The sequence below is a fragment of the Poecile atricapillus genome, chromosome 2, assembly GCF_030490865.1.
Source record: "Poecile atricapillus isolate bPoeAtr1 chromosome 2, bPoeAtr1.hap1, whole genome shotgun sequence".
NCBI classification, from domain to species: Eukaryota; Metazoa; Chordata; class Aves; order Passeriformes; family Paridae; genus Poecile; species Poecile atricapillus.
The window spans coordinates 6298193-6317978 of NC_081250.1; the positions used below are offsets into that span (position 1 = coordinate 6298193).

Sequence of the window (19786 nt, forward strand, 5' to 3'; positions counted from 1 at the left end):
CATGCTTTTGGGCACCTCCCTGCCACCCCATCTCCCAGAGAAGGCTGCAGTGCCTGTGCTGGAGCAGAATCCTGCCTTTCACAAAGCTGCATCTATGTGACTTGTGTGGCATTTGCAGGCAGCACTACTGCCCACTTACCCTTAATCAGTTACCTACCACAAATTCTCCCCTCCACACACCCTATGAAGAATGAGAGACACTATTTTTAGTTTAAATCACTCCATCTCCCACACGAGGATTATCAGAGCTGGGCTGATGGCAGCTCTGATGGCAGCAACCAGCACCAGGCTGTTGCACTTGGGACAGTGCTCCAGTTCAATATCACCAGGAATTGCAGGGAACAGAGTCAATATTTACCCAGTCAGAAAAGGTGCTGGAGAAGACCTGACAATGTTTTCCACAAGCTAAGAAAGTGGAAGAAAGTCTTAAGTGAACAGTTTCCATTGTTTACTACAGGAATACTTTTAGTCATGAAAGATACCTGTAAGAAGGAAGTTTTTACACATTTAGTTCAAAATTTAAATTCTTGTAGAAAGGGGGAAAATTTTGAAGAAAGTTTTTCATTACTATTATTACAATTATATTTACATTTCATAAGCAAACTGAAAACTGTTCACACCTTTTACCTCCACGTTTATAAATGAAAAAATAATGTATCCCTTTCCTGCATTTTTCCAGTGCAGTATTCAGGCTGGAAACACAATACAGAAGTCCTACTGCAGTATTCCATCAACACAAGCCACCTTTAAATTTGAAGAAAAGTAAGAATGCTCCTGGTTTGCACTAATCCCAATGCATGTACATTCATACATGCGAAAGAACTTGGCACGAACTGCTAAAACCAAACTGATGTTGTAGGGTTTAATTTCTTCCATCTACAAGAATCTACAATTATAAAAGTCTCATCTTCAAACTTTACAGTACATTTACATTAGCAAATATCCCACAGCTTTCCTCACTCCTCCGCTTCTGTACAAATCATATACAATAAAAAGTTTCGGGTTTTCGTTGTACAAACATCATTTTACACTTTAATACATGTGAAAATATTGTCCTCTGGCACCTCATTTCCTCCGTGGTGCCTGTGTATGACAGAGCACTTTCAATCCACGCTTCCAAAATCTTCAGCTCAAGTAACAAAGACTGGTGAACAGGGCACAGCTTCTGCAACTCCAAAGTTTTAAATAATGAGAAAAATCTCCCACTTGTTTGTATAACAATCAACAGTTTATTAATGGATATGGTGAAATTTTAGCTATCCACCAAAGATGTGTAAAAAATTGTCATGAAAGTAAAAATAAATAAAGCTGTTTTTAAATCAGTCTTGTTTTACACTTCAGTTCAGAATGCAACATTGAACACAAAACTGTCATTGAAGTTTTAAAGAAGTCTACCAATACCCAAATTACAGCTTTTATGACAAATCTAATGAGAACTGAAACTGATTTGGTTTTAGGTTTAAAGACTTTCACATTCAAATACAGTGTCTCGTTTAGCACAACACTTCCTTTGACAGTGATGGGCAACAGTGATGACATATTGCTGTATTTTGACATAAGGCACTATGATATGAATATGCCATACACTTGCCTTATGTCACATATATCCATTGCTGACCAGTGACTTCTGTCAAATACAAAATGAAAAAGTTTCAGAATACAGTGCATTTTAATGAAGGACATCATGTGAAGTCTTCCAGCAAATGTTTTGAAGACATTTTGAAATATGAGCCTACATTTTAACATAAGCTTTTGTCATGCTGCTTTTTTTGCGACATCACTGGGGGGAAGAGACTCATCATCCATCACTAAGTCCCAAAACACATTCTCAACCATCCTGCTCTGTTCCATTGCAGTCACTGCTCTTGAGACAAACGACCCAGAAACTCTGTTCAAGTTCTCCTACAAACGTGTACATTCACAGCAGTCATTCGCTCTCGTTCTCCTTTTGTTTGGCACCTGGGAACAGAAGAGGAAAGCAGCTGTCATTTCCTTAGGCACACAAAACTGGAGAAGCTCATTCCAATTGCTGCAGCTTTCCCTGATCACATTACCAGAATCAGAGTACTGAATACGTTTATAAAGAATAAACTGCAGGACTGCTAAATGCCAATGTGAGACACAGCGAGGGAGGCTCCAGACCATCACAGCTTTAATTTCATTGCTAAGTCTAAGTAACCCTTCTGGGAAGTCACTCCAAGTGCCTTTGAAGATTCTCCCCAGCACAAAAAAAAAATTAGTTTAAAAACCCACAGCCCAAACCTGTCTCTCAGCTTAGAGCCAAGCTTCATCATCGTAACAGCCCCCAAAAAATGAATCCCTCTTGAGCACAAACTATGTGAGAATTTAGTTTAACTACACTGTGTTGATGGATCCATTTTTCCTGGCTCAGAGGCAGATTTTGCTTACAGCAGGGATCTGAGAGACCTGTCCAGCAGGACTGTGTAGCATCTCACCTCTTCTCCAGGTACTCAAACATGCTGGGCAATGACTGAACCTTATGGTGAGCTTGAATTCAGCATCCAATTCTACAGAATAAGAATCTCTTCCCAGAAACCTGGAGTTGCTACTTGTAATGTATAATCAAACACTGAAATATTCATTAATACATCCAGTTTTCACATCACAGCTGTTAATTTTTTCCTAAACACAGGCTGGTCTTAATTCCTGCCAGTCAGTAAATTTTCCTTTTCAGTCTGTGAAGAGAACTGGACACGTGATTTATCTGCTGTTCTTAGGAGCGAAGTCGCATTTCATACTCTACAAATCAGATTTACATAGCAGACACTCTCCCTGCATGAGAAAAATTCTAGTCTAAAACTGGGCAGCTGCCTGTGGAAATGCAGTCTGATGCTTAACTGCTCCCCAAAACCACCTTTCCTCACCTCCTCTTTTCCAGTGGTACAACCCTGCCCTCTCTGTTGCTCTAACCCCCGTCCTCAGTACCAGACTGTTCTGTGGGCAGGTTCAGCGTGCCAGGCTGACTAAACTGCAGCTTTTTTGCTGGCTCAGTTTCCTGTTAGCTCAGTGAGTTACAGCAGCTCAGGGATCTCAGAGCATGCTGCTGGCCCAGAGTGGGAGCAGGAACGGCCCTTTGCAACAATTCCAGAGCACTTTGAGCTCAGCTCAGAGTTCCAACGTAGGTGTCCATGTAACTTCAGTACAACAAAGCTCTTGGTTTGTCAGCATCCAAATACATCCTTCCTGTCTGAACTTTGCACCATTACCATTAAAATCTGCTTTCCTGGTCATCCACTCATGCACTAAAATCCAGACAATTCTAGGGTACAAGGCTACCCTTCAGTCATGGGTGAAACTTCCTCCTCTGCCTGGAGAGGCACAGGCTGCCTGTCCTTACACCTCCCTCTTCTTTCTCCAGGCAAAGATTCCATTTGACCCAGACATCTGAGCTGATTTCTCATCCATGCTTTCACAGAGAGCTGGGTTCCTTGCTCTGCTCGTGCTCTTCCAGGTCATTAAAAGGAACCAGATGTACTGACAACACCTCCAGCAGTATCGCTGATTACTTCTCTTCAGAACAGAAATATTTCTGCTTAAACAAGGTACATTACCTTTTTTTTTTTTTTTTTTTTTAAGTCTATGGAGGTAAAAACACTTCTACATGATTATGCTATCTATCAGGGCAGGTACAAGATTTCAGTTAAGCTCACATCCTTAAAAAGTCTCTATGTATCTGGCTCTATTTGTCTGATTTTTTTTTTTTTTTTGAGGCAAAATGGTAATAATCTTCAAGACATTTTGCCTTCCTCACAGAGCTAAAGCAAGGCTTTGCTTTAGTTCTTGTGACACTGAAGTAATTTATGAGGTTGACGTGAAGTTACAACTAAGAACATAAAGCAGGTTAGTAACTCAGGCAAAGCTTAAAACCGAAACCATACAAAACCCAGCCAAACAGAAATAAACTTATTGCTGGAGACTCTGTTAAAAGGAACCTGATCATGTTTACATTGATCACTAGAGATTTAAACTAATCACAAGAGAGTTTTATACTGGAAGAGTTTTGGTGGGCTGAGGTGCCATCTCTGGCTTAAGTTGTGCCAGCCAAGCATAGCTGGACAACAGCAAGGCTCCAAGAAGCCACTTTTTAAGTGGAAACACAGCTGTGACCACACTTGGCCAGAGCACAGAAACTCAGAAAGTGGGGAAGATGTTGTATTGTAGATGTTGTCTATACATTCTGCTTCACTCAAAACATTAATCAAGACATCTTTTTCGCCTAGAAAAGATATATGAACAGCAAGGACATTCATGAAGCTTCTGCATTTCCTCCTCAGTGAACAGGAGATGGACATTTAATATTCTGTCAGCTTTTTCCTGAAATGACTTGTGTCATTTAAGAAGTATAATCAGTCACAAAAGCTGAAAATCAGACATTTATCACTTAAATAACTGAAATCCAGCAGGGGGTGCAGACCACCAGTGCCTCATGGCAAGGCCCCAGGGCAGATCCATACCTGCAGGTGTGAGTACCAGAGCTTGTAGGATGTCAGAAAGGGAGATGATACCCACAATGCTATCAGCTTCATTCACTACCACCAAACGATGAACCTGCCAGCAGGGAGAAGAGTCTGAGATATATTTACTCAATTTAAAGTAGACAAAAGCAAAGAAAAACAAACAAAGAAACAAACAAACAAAACCACTGAAGTAAAGCATTATGAAGACAAGTAGGAAAAAACAATCCAAAATGGTTTAAAATGTCAGGAATAGCAATTCTCTCACAGCAAGACAAACATACTTGCCCTACATAAATGAAAATAGTGCATGTTTAAAAAGCACACAGCTATCTGACACAGCCACAGAATCTGATATGAAGTGACAGGTAAGTCGAGATCTAGGTCTTGAAAATACTTCTGCTCTGAAAATATGGCACTCACATCACGCACTTTTACCCAAGTTACAGTCTCTGCCCAGCTCAGCCTGTGGTCTCCAAAAAATTGGACACAGTAATAAAATGAGGATTCCTTCTGAAAAATACTTCCTAACTTCCTCAGCAGAGAGGCACAACACTAAAACTTATTGTCTTTTGACATCTCTGAGTTGGTTTTAACTTATTTTTCTCACAGGGCTACACAACAAAAAGTGAGTGCCAGACTGGTTTTAAAACAATTAGTTTTAAACAGGCTGTTTAAGACAGAAAAAGGATTCAATTTGTCTATGCAAATAAACACAAGGACACAACTTGGAAGAAAGGTTTATCAACAGTAAGACCATATTTTCAAATAATGGTCTTATCCTTACAAAAGTCTTCTATGGAACATTTTACACCACAAAACTTTTGTCCTAACTGTAGGGAAATTAGGTGGATACTCCTGTATCCTGAGGCCTATTGGCCAGAGCAAGCTGTGAAAGGCCACTGCAGAACCAGGGAAGTGTTTGTCCAAAGTTTAGAGCCTACTACATGTTTACTTTTATCCAAATGAATTACCTTTCTTCACTATTAAGTTGAGAGAAAATATCTTTTTTTTGATAAAACTCTGCTGGTGGTATTTTAAACAGGTTTATTAATTTCAGCATATGCACATATTCAGTAATTTTATTCCTCTCTCCATGTAATGAATTCAAGAAAAATGGACAATGTTTCATTTGTTGAATTGCTTTAAGATCAAGCAGTTGTCTGGAAGCTAAAAATAGCTTTGTAGTAGTTTTGACTGACTCATTTTTACATGTAATCTCACTGTGTTTAGACTGAACGAGAGGGTAGGAGTTGTTCTTAAAACCCAAATGTCTAAAGCTTCTTAAGATAGTAATAAAATAATCTAAGTTTGAAATCTGTGTATCAGGAATGCTAAAATTATTCAATTCAGGAGGAAGCTCAAGCAAATGCAGAAAGTCACAAGTTCAAATTGCCTAATGAGGTTCTAAGGGCTTATTAACAAAGTGGAAGTTTTCCTCATATCAAGTATATGCCTGGTTACAACCCTAAAAAATTAGTAAATCTTGTAATTGATGAAGTTAAAGTATCTAAATGGAGCTGATCACACCCCAGAGATGACTGAAACTGGGAATATTGATTTCCTTCTGCAGAGAAGCCTCACAGGGGAGGAAGACCTACAAACTCATTCACCTCTGTCTGTATGAAGTTCCCAGTACTAACAAATAGATAAACTGCACCAAAAGAATGGACAGCACACAGACAAAAAATTTACAAGAGCATTTAGTGAAGGCTTCTTGACAAGAATTTACTTTATGGCCCTGTTTCACTGTATTTCTGTGAGAGCAGTGCAAGATTCCATCATGCATCAAAATGAGTTGCACCCAATAAATCTCCTGAGCCAAGCTATAAACTGGAGTTAAACAAATGATTTACTTGCAAAACTTATGACAGGCTTGGAAGAAACTTGGGAAAGCTCTGCATTCAGTTTAGTTAATGTCATAAAACAGAAATAAACAGAAATGCAAATAACTGACTATTATTACAGGTATACTGTAAAATATTTTGCACATCCATATAAGCATCTAAAACCCGAGTCTATAGAGCAGACTGAGACCTAACACACACAATTATTAAAAAATACTTCCACCAAGTAATCAAAACAACTTAAAGAATATAAATTTGTACTGTTTACCAGTTTCATAACACAAATTGTAACTTATTATGTAGGGACTCACCTCAGCCTTCACTATTCTATCCACAATGGTCTCCAGTGTTTCCAGCATACTACACTTTACAACACCTTCAAAATACTGAGAGCGGTGCTGTAGGGCTTGTGTCACCGTGATATCTAAGTTATTATACGTTTTTTCAGCAGCAAGATTCTGCAAAAAAAAAAACAAACCCAGGCCACATCAGACAGCTCAATACTTAGAAACAAAGTAATTAATAAAATAAATATTTTGGCATCAAGCAGATAGGCATTTCTGGTTTAAGCTGAGTCCATTCCAAGTAACATATTAAACAAAGCAGATGCTCTTCAGCTTCAGATTCTGGGAACTGTCAAGCACAATGATGCTAAACACCATCTGACACCCTGGCTTAATTGATAAAACTGGTGATATGCATTAGGCCAGTGAAAATCTTACTTTGTATCTCATCTTTGGCTTGGTGTCACTCATCCTGCTTTTCCCACGATCGGCAAATGCAAAGGTGAAACTCCTCAGATTTCACACCACACAGAATATACAATTTTTTTTTCTGTTTGTTTTTCACAGGGCAGGGGAAGACACCAACTGTTCTGAACACCACCCACAGAGTAGATGCTAGTGACTGAGAGCTAAGTGGAGAGCAAATTCATTCTTCACCTTTCTAATTTGTGGGCTCAAACTCCCTCTCCTGGACTCAGCTGGTGCTGTCATTTTGTGTGTCTGGGTATATTTTAATAAGTACTGTAAGAATAATAACAATGAAATCCCATCCCTACCACTAAAGGGAAGAGATTAAAAGAATTTGAAAGCTGACATTTTAAACTTTCATTCTAAGGATAGGATCATGCCTGCAGTGAGAGGACTCTGTCCAGACCTGCAAAAACTTTCTGTAGGTGAGACCACAGTGGTATTTTAGTAGTGTTGGCACACCCTGGCTTACTGATTCTGCTGCTGAGACACTGAAGGAAGAACAACGACAGAGCTTTTAAATGAAAGCATTGGACCAAGCAATACAATTAAATTAATTTTTGGCTGGAAGATACACAGGTCAAGTTTTTTGATTGAATTACACCAAACGTGACAATTCAAGATGATCATGAAGATAAAAACAATTTCAGTTAATTAATTTAACCAGGTCCTAATGAAGGACATTGAGAGGACATAAAAAACCTCTGCAAAATGAAGTCATGCTACACACAATAACTGGTGCAATGTAAAGCTATTCCTATACATCACTCCATTCCCAGGTTTCCCCAATCAAGAACCTGAAAATTAATTCAGAACCCTAAAAATGAAAGAAATCTATCAACTTAGACAGCTGCATACACAGACATGCCTTCAACCACCAAGCAAGGATATCAGCCACATGGTTACAAGTTAAAAATCAACATCTTGGAAATTCTACATTTACTGGAAGATCAGATCATATACTACAGATTAAATTTTTTTTTTTTTTCATCTTTTAAAGCTGAAGATCAGGTTGAAGCAGACTGATGAAATCTGGAAGCTCAGAGGTGATTATCTTTTAAGAACGGAATCTTTTCCTCCTAACTTAATAAGCAAACCAGGACATGTAAGGAAAATCCCACGTAATCAATAAATGCCCTAACTCTTTCCCATGTTACTAGTTGGATGAAAACAATTATATATTTAAAATTATATCTTTGTGGTTTGGGGTTTTTATTCAGTACCCACTACATATTTTTTCCCAGATAAATGATTCTACATGTTACCTCATCACTTAAAATGAGAAAAGAAGTGAAACACATAAAGAGCCCTCCTCCTTTTAGTGTCTTTCTGAAGAAGAATGGGACATGAAGGAAACATGTCCTGCCTCAAAACCTAACACAGCTACAAAATAAACAAACACTGAATCCACCAGCTGTGAAATTTCATTGTCATTGATACATCAGGTCATTCTCTCTACAGCTACTGCCTATTCCCTGACAAGCTTTTATGGCAGAAGAGGATCTTACACAGTAGAGAATCCCAAATAATGAAGACAAATGCCTAGAAATGACAGGCATTTGATGAAAGAACAGTGACATCACAGCATTTTCAGTATTAAGAACAATGTTTGCAGCCAGAGAGATTTATAGGCTTAAGGTATTTCCACTTGGGACTATTCTCCATTTTACTGAAGGCCTTCTAGGCTGTGTTTCAGACATCTGGATTCTTCACTGGTGCAGCTGGTCAGTGGCAACCTGGGCAGTGAAATCTCTAGGAAATAATGTAGTTGTCAGATGCTGCAATTAGGAAGCAGAGGCACACTGCTGGGAGGGGTCAGGGATAAAAAAAATATGTATTTTTCAAGTTTCTGAAAGCCATGAGAATAGAAGAGCCCTTGCTCTCTGAGGCTGGTAAATCATGGCATGAATCTGAGTATGCAACTGGAATCTCGAGGGAAATCCAGAAACAGTGTCCTGGATTAGATCTAAAGCAGAAGGAATATGGATGCAAGGCTTTGGAGTCAGAGACACAAAAGAATGGGCCAAGTAGTTTTTACATCACTGAGAAGGTCAAGCTGTACAAAGTTCTCAGACTGCACTGAGACATCTGTATTCTCTTTAAGAACACACTGGAGTGGCAGCAGCTGGAAAAAGGAAGTCCTCACTCAAAAACAGAAACCAACAAGAACAGAACAGTTCAGCTGTAAGAGACGTACAATGATCACCTGGTCCAAGAGCCTGATGCTCCAGGGAGGAGCAAAAGCTGAGGCATTTTATGAAGAGCACTGCCCAAGTGCCTCTTTAGCACTGACAGGCTGGGGGCATTGGCCACCTCTCTGGGAAGCCTGTTCAGTGTTCTGCACCTCTTGGCAAAGAAATGCTTCCTAAAGCCCCATCTGAACCCCTGCACTGTGGCTTTGAACAATTCCCATACTCCTGTCACTGGATCCCAGGGAGAAGAGCTCAGCACCTTATTCTCCACTTCCCTTCCTTAGGAAGCCTCAACAGCAATGAGCCCATCACTCTTGGCCTCCTTTTCTCCACACCAGACAAACCCAGAGTCCTTAGGTATTCCTCATAGGATATTCCTTCCAGCCTTTTCACCAGCTTTGATCCCCTCCTCTGGATTATGCCCAGCCAGATCTTATTTTGGGTAACATCCAGAGCAGTAAAAGCCTGTGTGCAAATAGTACTACTAAGGATAACTTAAATAAAAATAGTAATAAAAAGAAAAAAAAATATGTGCAGGGTGAATTTGATCTCTTTCATTCCATTTATTAACTACAGTCAAAGGAACAAAATAAAACTATCATATTAACAAATTAATTTGCAAATTCTTACTACATATAAAATATTGAATAGAATTTAAGAGATATACTTACTATTACATCAAATTTGGAATAAATATCTACAACTTTTCCTAAAAAGAAAAGAATAACCAAAGTTAACAAAGTGCTTAAAATACAGTGTCAGTTTTCTTGCTTCCTGCTTTCATCTGTTATAATTACACAGAAAGAAATCACAAGTCAAGAAAGAAAGACTGAAAAAAAAGCCCCAAACAACCAATCAAATAATTAAATTCTTCCAAGCTCATCAACCTACATTTTGTGTATTTCTTTATATTCCCTTTCTTCCCCCATGCTTTTTTAAGGTTTTTTTTTTACTGTTTCTTGTGTTTTCCCCCCTGTCCCAGCATCAGCCCAGGGCTCAGCAGCATTTCTCTTCCCCCACTCTTGTACCCACCTGACTCATCCACAACAGGTAATGCCGATATCCTTCGCTCTACAAATATATTCAAGGCTTTAATGATAGGAGTGTCTGGATGTATGAAGGCAATGTTGTGATAGGTTCCTATTCCAAGTTCATCCAGATTCTTCTTCATAAAGGCAGGCTTTGGCATCTCTGACATCTAGGGGAGTCAAAAGGAATGGATTTACATTGACATTCACTCATCCATCTGCAGATTCCAAGTGATGGTTGCCACAGTTTCCTGATACCAGATTAATATGAAACCCAAACAACCTAAGGGGTTTCTGTTTAAAGCAGCTCTAAATTAAGACAATGAAACCAGGATTTTTGCTCCATTTTTTTTTTGTAGTAACACATCACTAAAAGCTGTAGATCCTAAGCTATGTCATTCCCACTAAAACTGGAGAGAGAAGACAGAAAACATTAATCTGAACATTTATTCTTGTTGCTTTGTTTGGCCTCCTGTTCATTGCTGTGACTAACATTACTACAGAGAGTAATGACAATCTCATCTCTGGGAGACAATTCATTTTTCTTTTCATGTAAACAAATTCCTGAAGCTGAGGAGATGTTCCAGAAACAACAGCAAATTACTCCAATAGACAAGTCCTTGGTGTTAAGGTTTACTTAAAGGAGTAAAACAAAGTAAAGGTAAAATATAGGCCTTATATCAAACTTGAATTTCACTGTTACAAATAAAAGATACAGAAAGACACAATGAATATGGAAGTCCATTATGAAATTTCTGCACTAAGACTTTAATTACTTAATTATATCAGAGATCTACTGTGGGGAAAAATCAGTTAAGCACAGCATAGCTTTAAATACTTACAAAAAGCTGGAGGAACTTGAGGATTCTTTTATGGGTAAGTATATAAAGTGCATTTCCACTGACTGGATCTATAACTGGCAATCTGTGGATTTTGTTTTTGATCAATGAATATACAGCGTCAAAAAGGCTGAGGAGAAAAACATTTTATTTTGTTAATGAATTCTAGCTAACAACAAGTAATGCCAAATGATATATATACACACATCTATAAATCCACATGAAGCATATGTGGTAATTATCTGTGTTATCTTTAGTGCTATAAAAAACAGAAGTTGAGGGATTTAAAATTAACTTTTGCAGGTTTTTGCTTTGCAACACATCAGAAACTATATCCTCATGGAAATCTAAATCTATTAAGAAAATTTCATGGAAAGTTTATTTTGTGGTATAAAGTACAGAAAAAATATTTCTTCACAAGTGTGAATTGTTTTTTCCAGTAAGTGCTGTGCTTGCAGTATCCCTGCACTCATAATGGGTCTTTCTGTTAAGAGAGAAACTGAAAAAATGGAGTTCTTGCACTTATTGAATCTCAATCCCAAACTTCTGTAACCTTGTCTACAAAGGGCATTTTTATAGCTACATGTATATATGCAAATAACCTCAAACAATTATCTAATAATTTCACTGAATTATCACTGGGGATTGGCAAAAAATGATCCTTAGGAGATCTAAAACATTCCCATGCACTGCAGACTAGGATTTAGCAACACTCCAACCTATGAAAGTCTACTCTTCTTGCAAGTGACACTTTTATTTCTTCCCTTGGTGTAGTAAGGCCATGATAAAGCAGCTGACTAGCAACTGCAATAAATTAGCAAGTAATAAAGTTGGTAAAACTCTGATAAACACCTCCCTGCTGAAGCAGCCCTCTTCCCATACACAAGGTGTGTGTTCTGAGTCCATCACAGGGATGAAATAGCCCCATTTAATGCACACAGAGCCAAGATTCCCCCACTGCTGCAGACTCCACTCCTGGAGTAAGTGTTTAACAATTCCCAAGTGCTGCAGTCTGTCACAGAACCCAAGCCCATCTCTGCATCAGGTCTGAAGCTGACCTGCCATAACCTTTTATAAAAGTTTTACTGCATCTTCTTTATGGCAAGGCTTCTTGTGCTGCACCTCTGAGTGAAAACAATTAAGGCTATTTTGTTGTCTCAATAATATTATTTGCAACCTGCCACCATTCAAAATTAATTCCTCACAACTGAACTGAATGATTTATTCATAACTAAATGGCAATTCCACCAAGGATACAGCATATCATTACTTCAGTATAATCACTGGAGCTCCCTTCACCAGCTTCCTTTGCCAGGGCACAAATAATCCCGGTCCACAAACTGAAGCCAAAAACCAGAACTTCACCCTCCAGTTCAACAATTACGTAGCATTCAAGATTTAAGTGATCAACTAAATCCCTCTCTCAAGTTATTTAGTAAATAAGGCATAATGACAGTTCAAAAACTATTTTTTTTAACTTCCATCAAGAAGAAAAGGACAGTCATTTACATTTTAAGAAACAGAGCCTTATAGTAGAGCGGAACAAACCACAGAGATATTGTCTTTCCTTTAGTTAAGGAAAGTTACTCGCCTTGAAAAGGACTTTAAGTTTCCAGTTACTGTGACTGTTGAGAACAAGACAGCTGAAGGGCTATTTTTTTGTTTTTCATAAAATAAAGATGACCTCCAGGCTTGCTTGAAGGGTCATCCTATTGCCTGTTTTGCATTTTAATTTTGACCCATGTCTAGCTCATTTACCAGAACAGTTATGCTGATAAAGGGCAAAAGTTCAATTAAAAATTCCCTTTTTTGGATAATCTAAAATGTCTTCACTTACAATTAAAAAAAAAAGCTCTCACCCCTTCTTGATGATATTAAAAGACAGTCCTTCTTTATTGTACTGCGGTTTGTAATACAAATTGTTTCTTCTTAAGATAGAGAAGAGACCTTAAAGAGGCCTTAAAATCAGAGTTGAAACAGTGTTAGTGTAACTCAAGCTAAGACTGAACAGTGAAATCCTACCTTGCATCTGGGGAGATGTTCACTAAAGGTTTAAAAGTCTCTTGTAAATAAAGCTCTGTGGATAGAAAATTAATAGACTGTTACCACTTCACATGAAAACATCAGCTCTTTTATGAAAGCATTTCATTAATTCATTCATACAAAATTAAGTGGCAGACAGCAATTTACAGTTATTCATTCTGCCATTTATGCACAATGCTGTATATTGACATTAAAAAGACATAAAATTTAAAAGCAGGATTAAGCTTGATACCAGCAGAGGTCACTACAATTACAACAAACAATCCTTCACTCGTTTTGGTTCTGTGAGTGTCTGCTGCACACAGATACCTGCACCTATCATTCCATGGGATACAGACTACTTTTTACAGGGAGCTGCCTCCCTGCATTCAGCACCTCTGTTCACACCCAGAATGTTGCACGAATTTCTGGCTGCATTGTGCAGATCACTTGGGCACAGCTCTATTCGTTCCCACTCCACATTGCCTCACTGCAGTTGCTTTTTTTCCTTTTTTAAAGAGCCATGAACAAGGGGCAAAGTGTTGTACAGCCCAGATCATCAGTCTACAGCTGTTTCAGATAAAAAAATAAGGAACAGGAGCCAAAAGAGAAGCTTTTACTATTTCTGCTTTCATTAAAGAATAGGTGGAGAGAAGTCCATGATGAATTCAAAATCCACTATGCTGAAGAACATCAGAACCTAGTAAATTACCAAGTAGTAAATAATCTTACCCCTCCAGGTTTCTATCTTGTGCTCCTCCAATTCATAAATCTGAACCTACAATGAGTAGATGGAAATTCAACTTGAAGTAATTTAATTTTAAATCCATCATTAGCTTGTAACAATCCGAATAATTTTCTTTTATTTCATTGCCAAAAATCAAACAGAGTAAGAATAGTCCATAATTTCTTGTAACAAGGAGAAAAGGTGCAATCCTGTCCCTAATGCAGAGTACAATCCTGGATTTATCATTTCAGGGGACAAGAAAGCCTTTGCTGGCTTAGGTTTGCAGTCCAGCTCTTTTCTGGACTCAAAGGCATCACCTCAGTAATTTGTAACACTTCCCAACAACCATCCAGGGTAATCCCTTGGGTGACTGCTCACACACCCACACCAGTAAAAAGCTTACCCTGACCACCTGGCTTCTTAATGCTAAGAGAATAAATTTACTGGTCACTACCAAGCAAGAGCACTTCTTTAGGGAGAAACTACCTGGATGTTCCCCATCACTCAATGGTGGGTATTATCCAGCACATGAGTAGCAATGTGCTTCATACTGTATTGTCCTGATGCTTTCAGGAAGAATGAATAAAATACTTTAAGAATTTAATTTTCTGCATAATTTCACCTATTAAAATTAGAGCATTCCCTGACAGAACATTTATTTATTTTTCTTACAGAAGACTGCATCAGTTACTTAAGTCAGATATTGTCCCTCCTCAACTATTCCTCCTTACTGCTGCCAGCTTAAGCAGAACCTGTGAATAGGACCTTAGGCAATGTAAATGACTGAGAACTCATTAGGTAAATTCTCATGGAAAAATCAGTAATATTGATGTAGAGGGTCATTACAACATGGAAACAATTTTAAAGAAGTCACCAGTGTGCATGAACTTTTCATTTGTTCCTCCCTCCACTCCTTGTCAATCCCCAGGGAGAAAAAAAGAATTCTTTAACATGAAGAAAGGACAGTGCACCACTACTGGCATCTGATGAGAATTTCATTATAAATATTAAAAAGTAACATGAGCTTTAAGAAGGTAAATACATCAGATGTCTGCTCCATGCAACTGTTCTTGATTTTTTTAGCCAGTGAAACATAGTACATATGTTTTAATTGGTAGACAGGGAATTGTGATTTGACAGGAACAAGAAAGGGATGTAAATGTTTGTATGAACATGCAAGCTAGAGAATTTCATCAACTGACTGCCAATGGGAATTTCAAATTACAGTTAATTGAAGTCAACAGATCTCCAACTGATTGTGCAATTCAGCCACATAACTAAAATATTTGCATACATTTAGCTAGTTTAACTTGTTTATTCTATACCATCTCTCCAAGAACAGTAATTTTTTACAGCATCCAAGCCTCTGTAAGTTACCATCCAAAGACTTAAATAATAATGACAATCATCATAAACCTTTCAGTTTGATATTTCAGTCTCTGTACTGTATGGCAAATGATCAAATTAAAGCTTAACATCATACTTACCATTGGAGACTTATAGTATCTATGCAGTATGTTAATGAAATCTGTAATTGTTAACATTCCTGTAACAAGTGATACACAGAAAAATTCAGGTCTTTAGATATATACTTAACATACATAACTTTCAGCTATTTTCTCAATTTATATTCACAATATATAACATCATAAATGTTAAATCCATGTAAAATACTACTGGTATTGGACTATTTAACAGTAGGATTTCAAAACCCTGTCTATTCACTTTCACATTGACACAGTGCTTCAGAATAAAAACACATCTGAAGTACTATTCAATATTCAATATTATAACCCACTTTCAATCTGACTCAATAAACTCCTTGAATTCAGACCACATCCACCTCTAAAAACATGAAAAAAAAGGAGGAGGTTTAGAACACTTTTCAAGGTTGGAGAACTATTCTTGCCTTTCATTTTCTTTTTGAATAAGACACATTCTGATTATGTACTTGCCAAGTCAGGCAGACTCCTAGACTCAAACAAAGGAACAGTACAATACATTTTCTTGACTATTACTTATTACAGAACTTCATTCAGTCATTTCCATGGTAATCCTCAATGTCTGTATGGAAACGTGACTTTTCAAAAGAGAAAAATAGCACATCCATTATATATCTATATCTATATATATATATTTTAAGCACCAACACCAAGCTATGTAATATAATATTGATGATTAGTTTAGTTACCTGAAAATATTAATCTTTTTTGAGCTTTCAAGTTCTAGACTTGAGAAGATGCAATTGCTCCACTGTTTACTACTCCTACATCTAAACTGAAGAAACTAAGAAATGGGGAAGGGAAAAATTAATCTGGAGGTCAGCTTTAAATCAGTAGAGCTTAGTTACAGACAGAACATCAAGTGAGATCAAATGAAAATAAAAACCACAGCACTCCTATGGTGTACTGCAAGACTACTCCTCCCCTCTTGGATTTAAAGTATTTTAACAAATGCTTTATTAAGTAGCTACCATTCATTTCCAGGAATCCCCTTTTTCCAGGTCACAAGAAATACATACAATTCTATTTGTCACTGCCACTGTGACCCCATTTTTTAACTGCAACAGAGATGTAGTTTTGCAAAATTATTGTTGTGGTAATTAATGACCTGATTTTTAAAAAAGCAGTACATACAGCAAATGTTTTTCACCCAACATGGGACATCTCTGCAGCTTCAGTTCTGGTTTTAGAGATCCTCACTGCACCTTATTGAGCACAGGCAGAGACAGGCTCGTACTGCACCTATATTAGGATACTGGCATATTAAATTATCTTTATAGTTCCTGTTTTCAAATTTTACCTTCTGTGACCATTGATTTTTAAATACACATTGAACTGCAAATATTAGAGACTGAATTTCAGAAGGTTGGGACCTAAAAGAAGCATCATGATTCTCAAGGCAGAATTTCACAGCAACGCTGTGAAAGCTGGCACTATTTCCCTCCTCACAAGGAGGGAAAAGAAACTCCCTTTGCCAGTATTTCTCTAGGATGTTACACCATGGCCAGGCTCAGACCACCTTCTGAAACAATAAATCACTTTGGAAATTCAAGTAATCCTGAAAAATGTCAGAACTACTTACCTACAAAACTCTGTTTTTTACTCTCCCACAGTGGAGCTGCTCTCACACCGTTTGCCACCAAGGCAAAAAAGGCTTTCTTTACCTAAAAATAAAAAAAATTAAAAAAAAAAATAGAATAAAATAAAATAAACAAATATACTTTTTTGGCCTTGATTTAGCATACCAGACACCAACAGAAGGGCTTCCCCTTTCACCAGGAAAAAAAAACCAAAAGCAGTATAAACAGGTAGCTGGCATTCCAAATGGAACAGAAACCACAATGCCAAACAAAAACCTCAAGCTTTTTATTTTTAGAATGGTTAAAAAGCTAGAAAAAGCTTAGCAAAACTAGATCTGTTTTTATTTTGTGAATATTCTAAATGAAAGCCTGATATATCCATAAAATAGAGAAGGCCTTAAAATTAACACATGAAGACTATGCTATATTCTAGTCAATGTTTACTATAGCAAGTTGTTAAAAAAATGAGATTGAAACAAGAGCAGTTCCATATCCCCTACAGCTTTTAGACACCCGATTTATACAATTTTAAAAAAAGAGTTTGATTATTCTAAATACAACTGAAAGTTAAAAGAATTAACTAGCCTGTTTTGCTGCTAAAGAAATCAACCAAATACTTCAATTTTTTAAATGAATTAATCTTCCCCAGAATCAGAGCTTACAAGGTCAGAGTGTCATTCTGAAAAGGAACACTTCCCTGTGAACTCTGGTTCTCTGAAAATGAAGGACTCAGGCACTGGTGCACCTCAAAATCCTGACCTGGTGATGTGCTGGAGTATGGCATCCTTCCTGTCCTGCCCACACCCCTGAACAGTCTTCCTATGCAAAACACAATATTGAAGTGATAGCTCTTGCCCAGATCTTGACCTGGCACAAGACCAGGACACAACCAATTTTTATTTCTTTATCCATGAAATTTGTCCTTGGACCAAGTAACACAGAATTGCAATTGCTTGATGACTGCAATCTGAACAGATCATGATTATAAATCAGTATGTTAAAATTCTACTTTAAGTTATGTGCTAAAGGGATCCTCTCCACAACAGATCAATAGCAATAAAAGGGCTTCACAGTCAACAGAATCAGCATCCAATAAAGTAGTGGCAAAGAAAAATGTAGGGAGTGATCTGTATTTCCTGCTACATCTATGCAGCCTGTCTGTTTCCTCCCTGACCATGAGAAGCAAATCCACCTTCCAAACAGCAGCAGATGACAGATTCAAAGCTGCCTCCTGACTTCAGAGATCCCATATCACCAATGAACAGGAATAACCACCAGCCATCATCCCTTAACTGCAGTGAAACTGAAGAAGCCACATGGGGAAAAACAACAATAAAACCCTAGGGCCACAAGCAAGACTAAATACACAGGATTTATCTAGAAAATGGTTAAACAGAAAGGTGCCAGAGGTGTTCAGCTACCCCACTGACACAAGGAGGAATCAACCTAAACAAACATTACCAAATCCACCACAGCAGCATCCTAACTCATCAGGAAGACTGAAACCACAAAGAAACACTCCGGGCAAGATATATGAAGTGTTCCCACATAACAGCATCACACTTTGAGTTAAGCAGGGAGCTATTTGGGGAGCAGATACGAGATAGATGTGAGCTCACACAGACCAATTGCAGCTCAGAGCAAAATAAGTTCTAACCATTCCTCATCAAAAAAAGGGGAAAGGACACTCACACTGCTCGAAACCCCAAGCCTTCAGCTTTGGTATCTTTCCCCACCAAGAGTCATCACACAAGGTCACAGTCACTGTCAGCTCATGTCCCTAGTCTTTCACAAGAGAAAGATGTTCAAGGCTGGATCAGAGCAAGAAGGGAACAGCTGACTATTGAGGCCAGGGGGAAATAGCTTTCTCCCAGATAGCAATCATGCAACCCAACTCCTTCAGCAAGTTTACAAACCCTGTAATTGATAACCTGGGAAAGAAGCATGCCCATGGCAGAAAACGCGTGGAAAGCCAACTACAGCACTTCAGGCAATCTCCAAATTCCTGCTACTACTTCTTTCCCAGACACAGTAGCAGCTAGCACCATGCTCAGATGGGTGAGACAGCAAGGCTGAGATATTATTTTAGATTCAGAAAAGACATTTCAAAATAAAGTTCCAAAGATATACTACTCAAGATGCTGAGCTCGTAGATAATCCAGAATGAAAAGAAAGGATTCTTCAAAGGATAAGTTCTTGCCCTGATCCTGTTTGATTTACTTGCAAGTTATTTGCCTACAAGAATCACAAGAACCTTCAGTTAGGTGCCATCTTGTCTAGCTTTAAAAGACATGTTTTGGAAAATCTGAGGGCTGCAGAACAGATACAGCTACTAAGACAGTTCAGAATTAAATCCTTCATAAAAGACAAGGACTTTAGCTTAAGCATTAGGATATTAAACATCTGATGTAATAAATCATGAAAATTTAGTAAAGAAATACTTTAACTCAACCCTCTGGGCTGTCCTAGACCACAGCTATTGTTGTCTCCAGTTGTACTGCAGAAAGTGTTACATAGCCACCTTTTAAATAAAGTAATAATACCATCAGCTCTTAATATTTGTCTCTTATTTAAGTAAGGAAATTACAAAGCAAAAACCCATTTTAACTCTTCTTTGCTAAAACTGCTTGCTAGCACAAACATATACTCAGCCACTCACACTTCCCTGCAGTTTCTGTGGATGACCAATTTCAGTTGCCCGAAGTACTGCTTGGTGGCCAGCCAAAGCACAGGGGTGTGGAGCTGGGCTTCTGTCCAGCACTTTTAGATGTTTCTGTGATGCTCATGCAGAAAATACCCACAAGGACCTTGCTTTCTGTTGA

General features: G+C 38.0%; 1 protein-coding gene across 5 annotated transcripts in view; it reads right to left on the reverse strand.

Annotated features, from left to right (window-relative positions):
- Positions 1-848: 848 nt before the first annotated feature.
- Positions 849-19786, reverse strand: part of PRKAG2 (protein kinase AMP-activated non-catalytic subunit gamma 2) — a 210684-nt gene continuing 191746 nt past the window's right edge. For all 5 annotated transcript variants that reach the window (XM_058833468.1, XM_058833471.1, XM_058833470.1 and 2 more), the window contains 10 exons: positions 16967-17048; positions 15370-15428; positions 13888-13933; positions 13156-13210; positions 11137-11263; positions 10299-10464; positions 9938-9975; positions 6634-6780; positions 4476-4569; positions 849-1959 (listed from right to left, as the gene is read on the reverse strand). In XM_058833468.1, coding sequence (XP_058689451.1) covers positions 1928-1959; positions 4476-4569; positions 6634-6780; positions 9938-9975; positions 10299-10464; positions 11137-11263; positions 13156-13210; positions 13888-13933; positions 15370-15428; positions 16967-17048 — 846 coding nt within the window. In that variant the 3' untranslated portion in view covers positions 849-1927. The remainder of the gene's footprint in view (positions 1960-4475; positions 4570-6633; positions 6781-9937; positions 9976-10298; positions 10465-11136; positions 11264-13155; positions 13211-13887; positions 13934-15369; positions 15429-16966; positions 17049-19786) is intronic.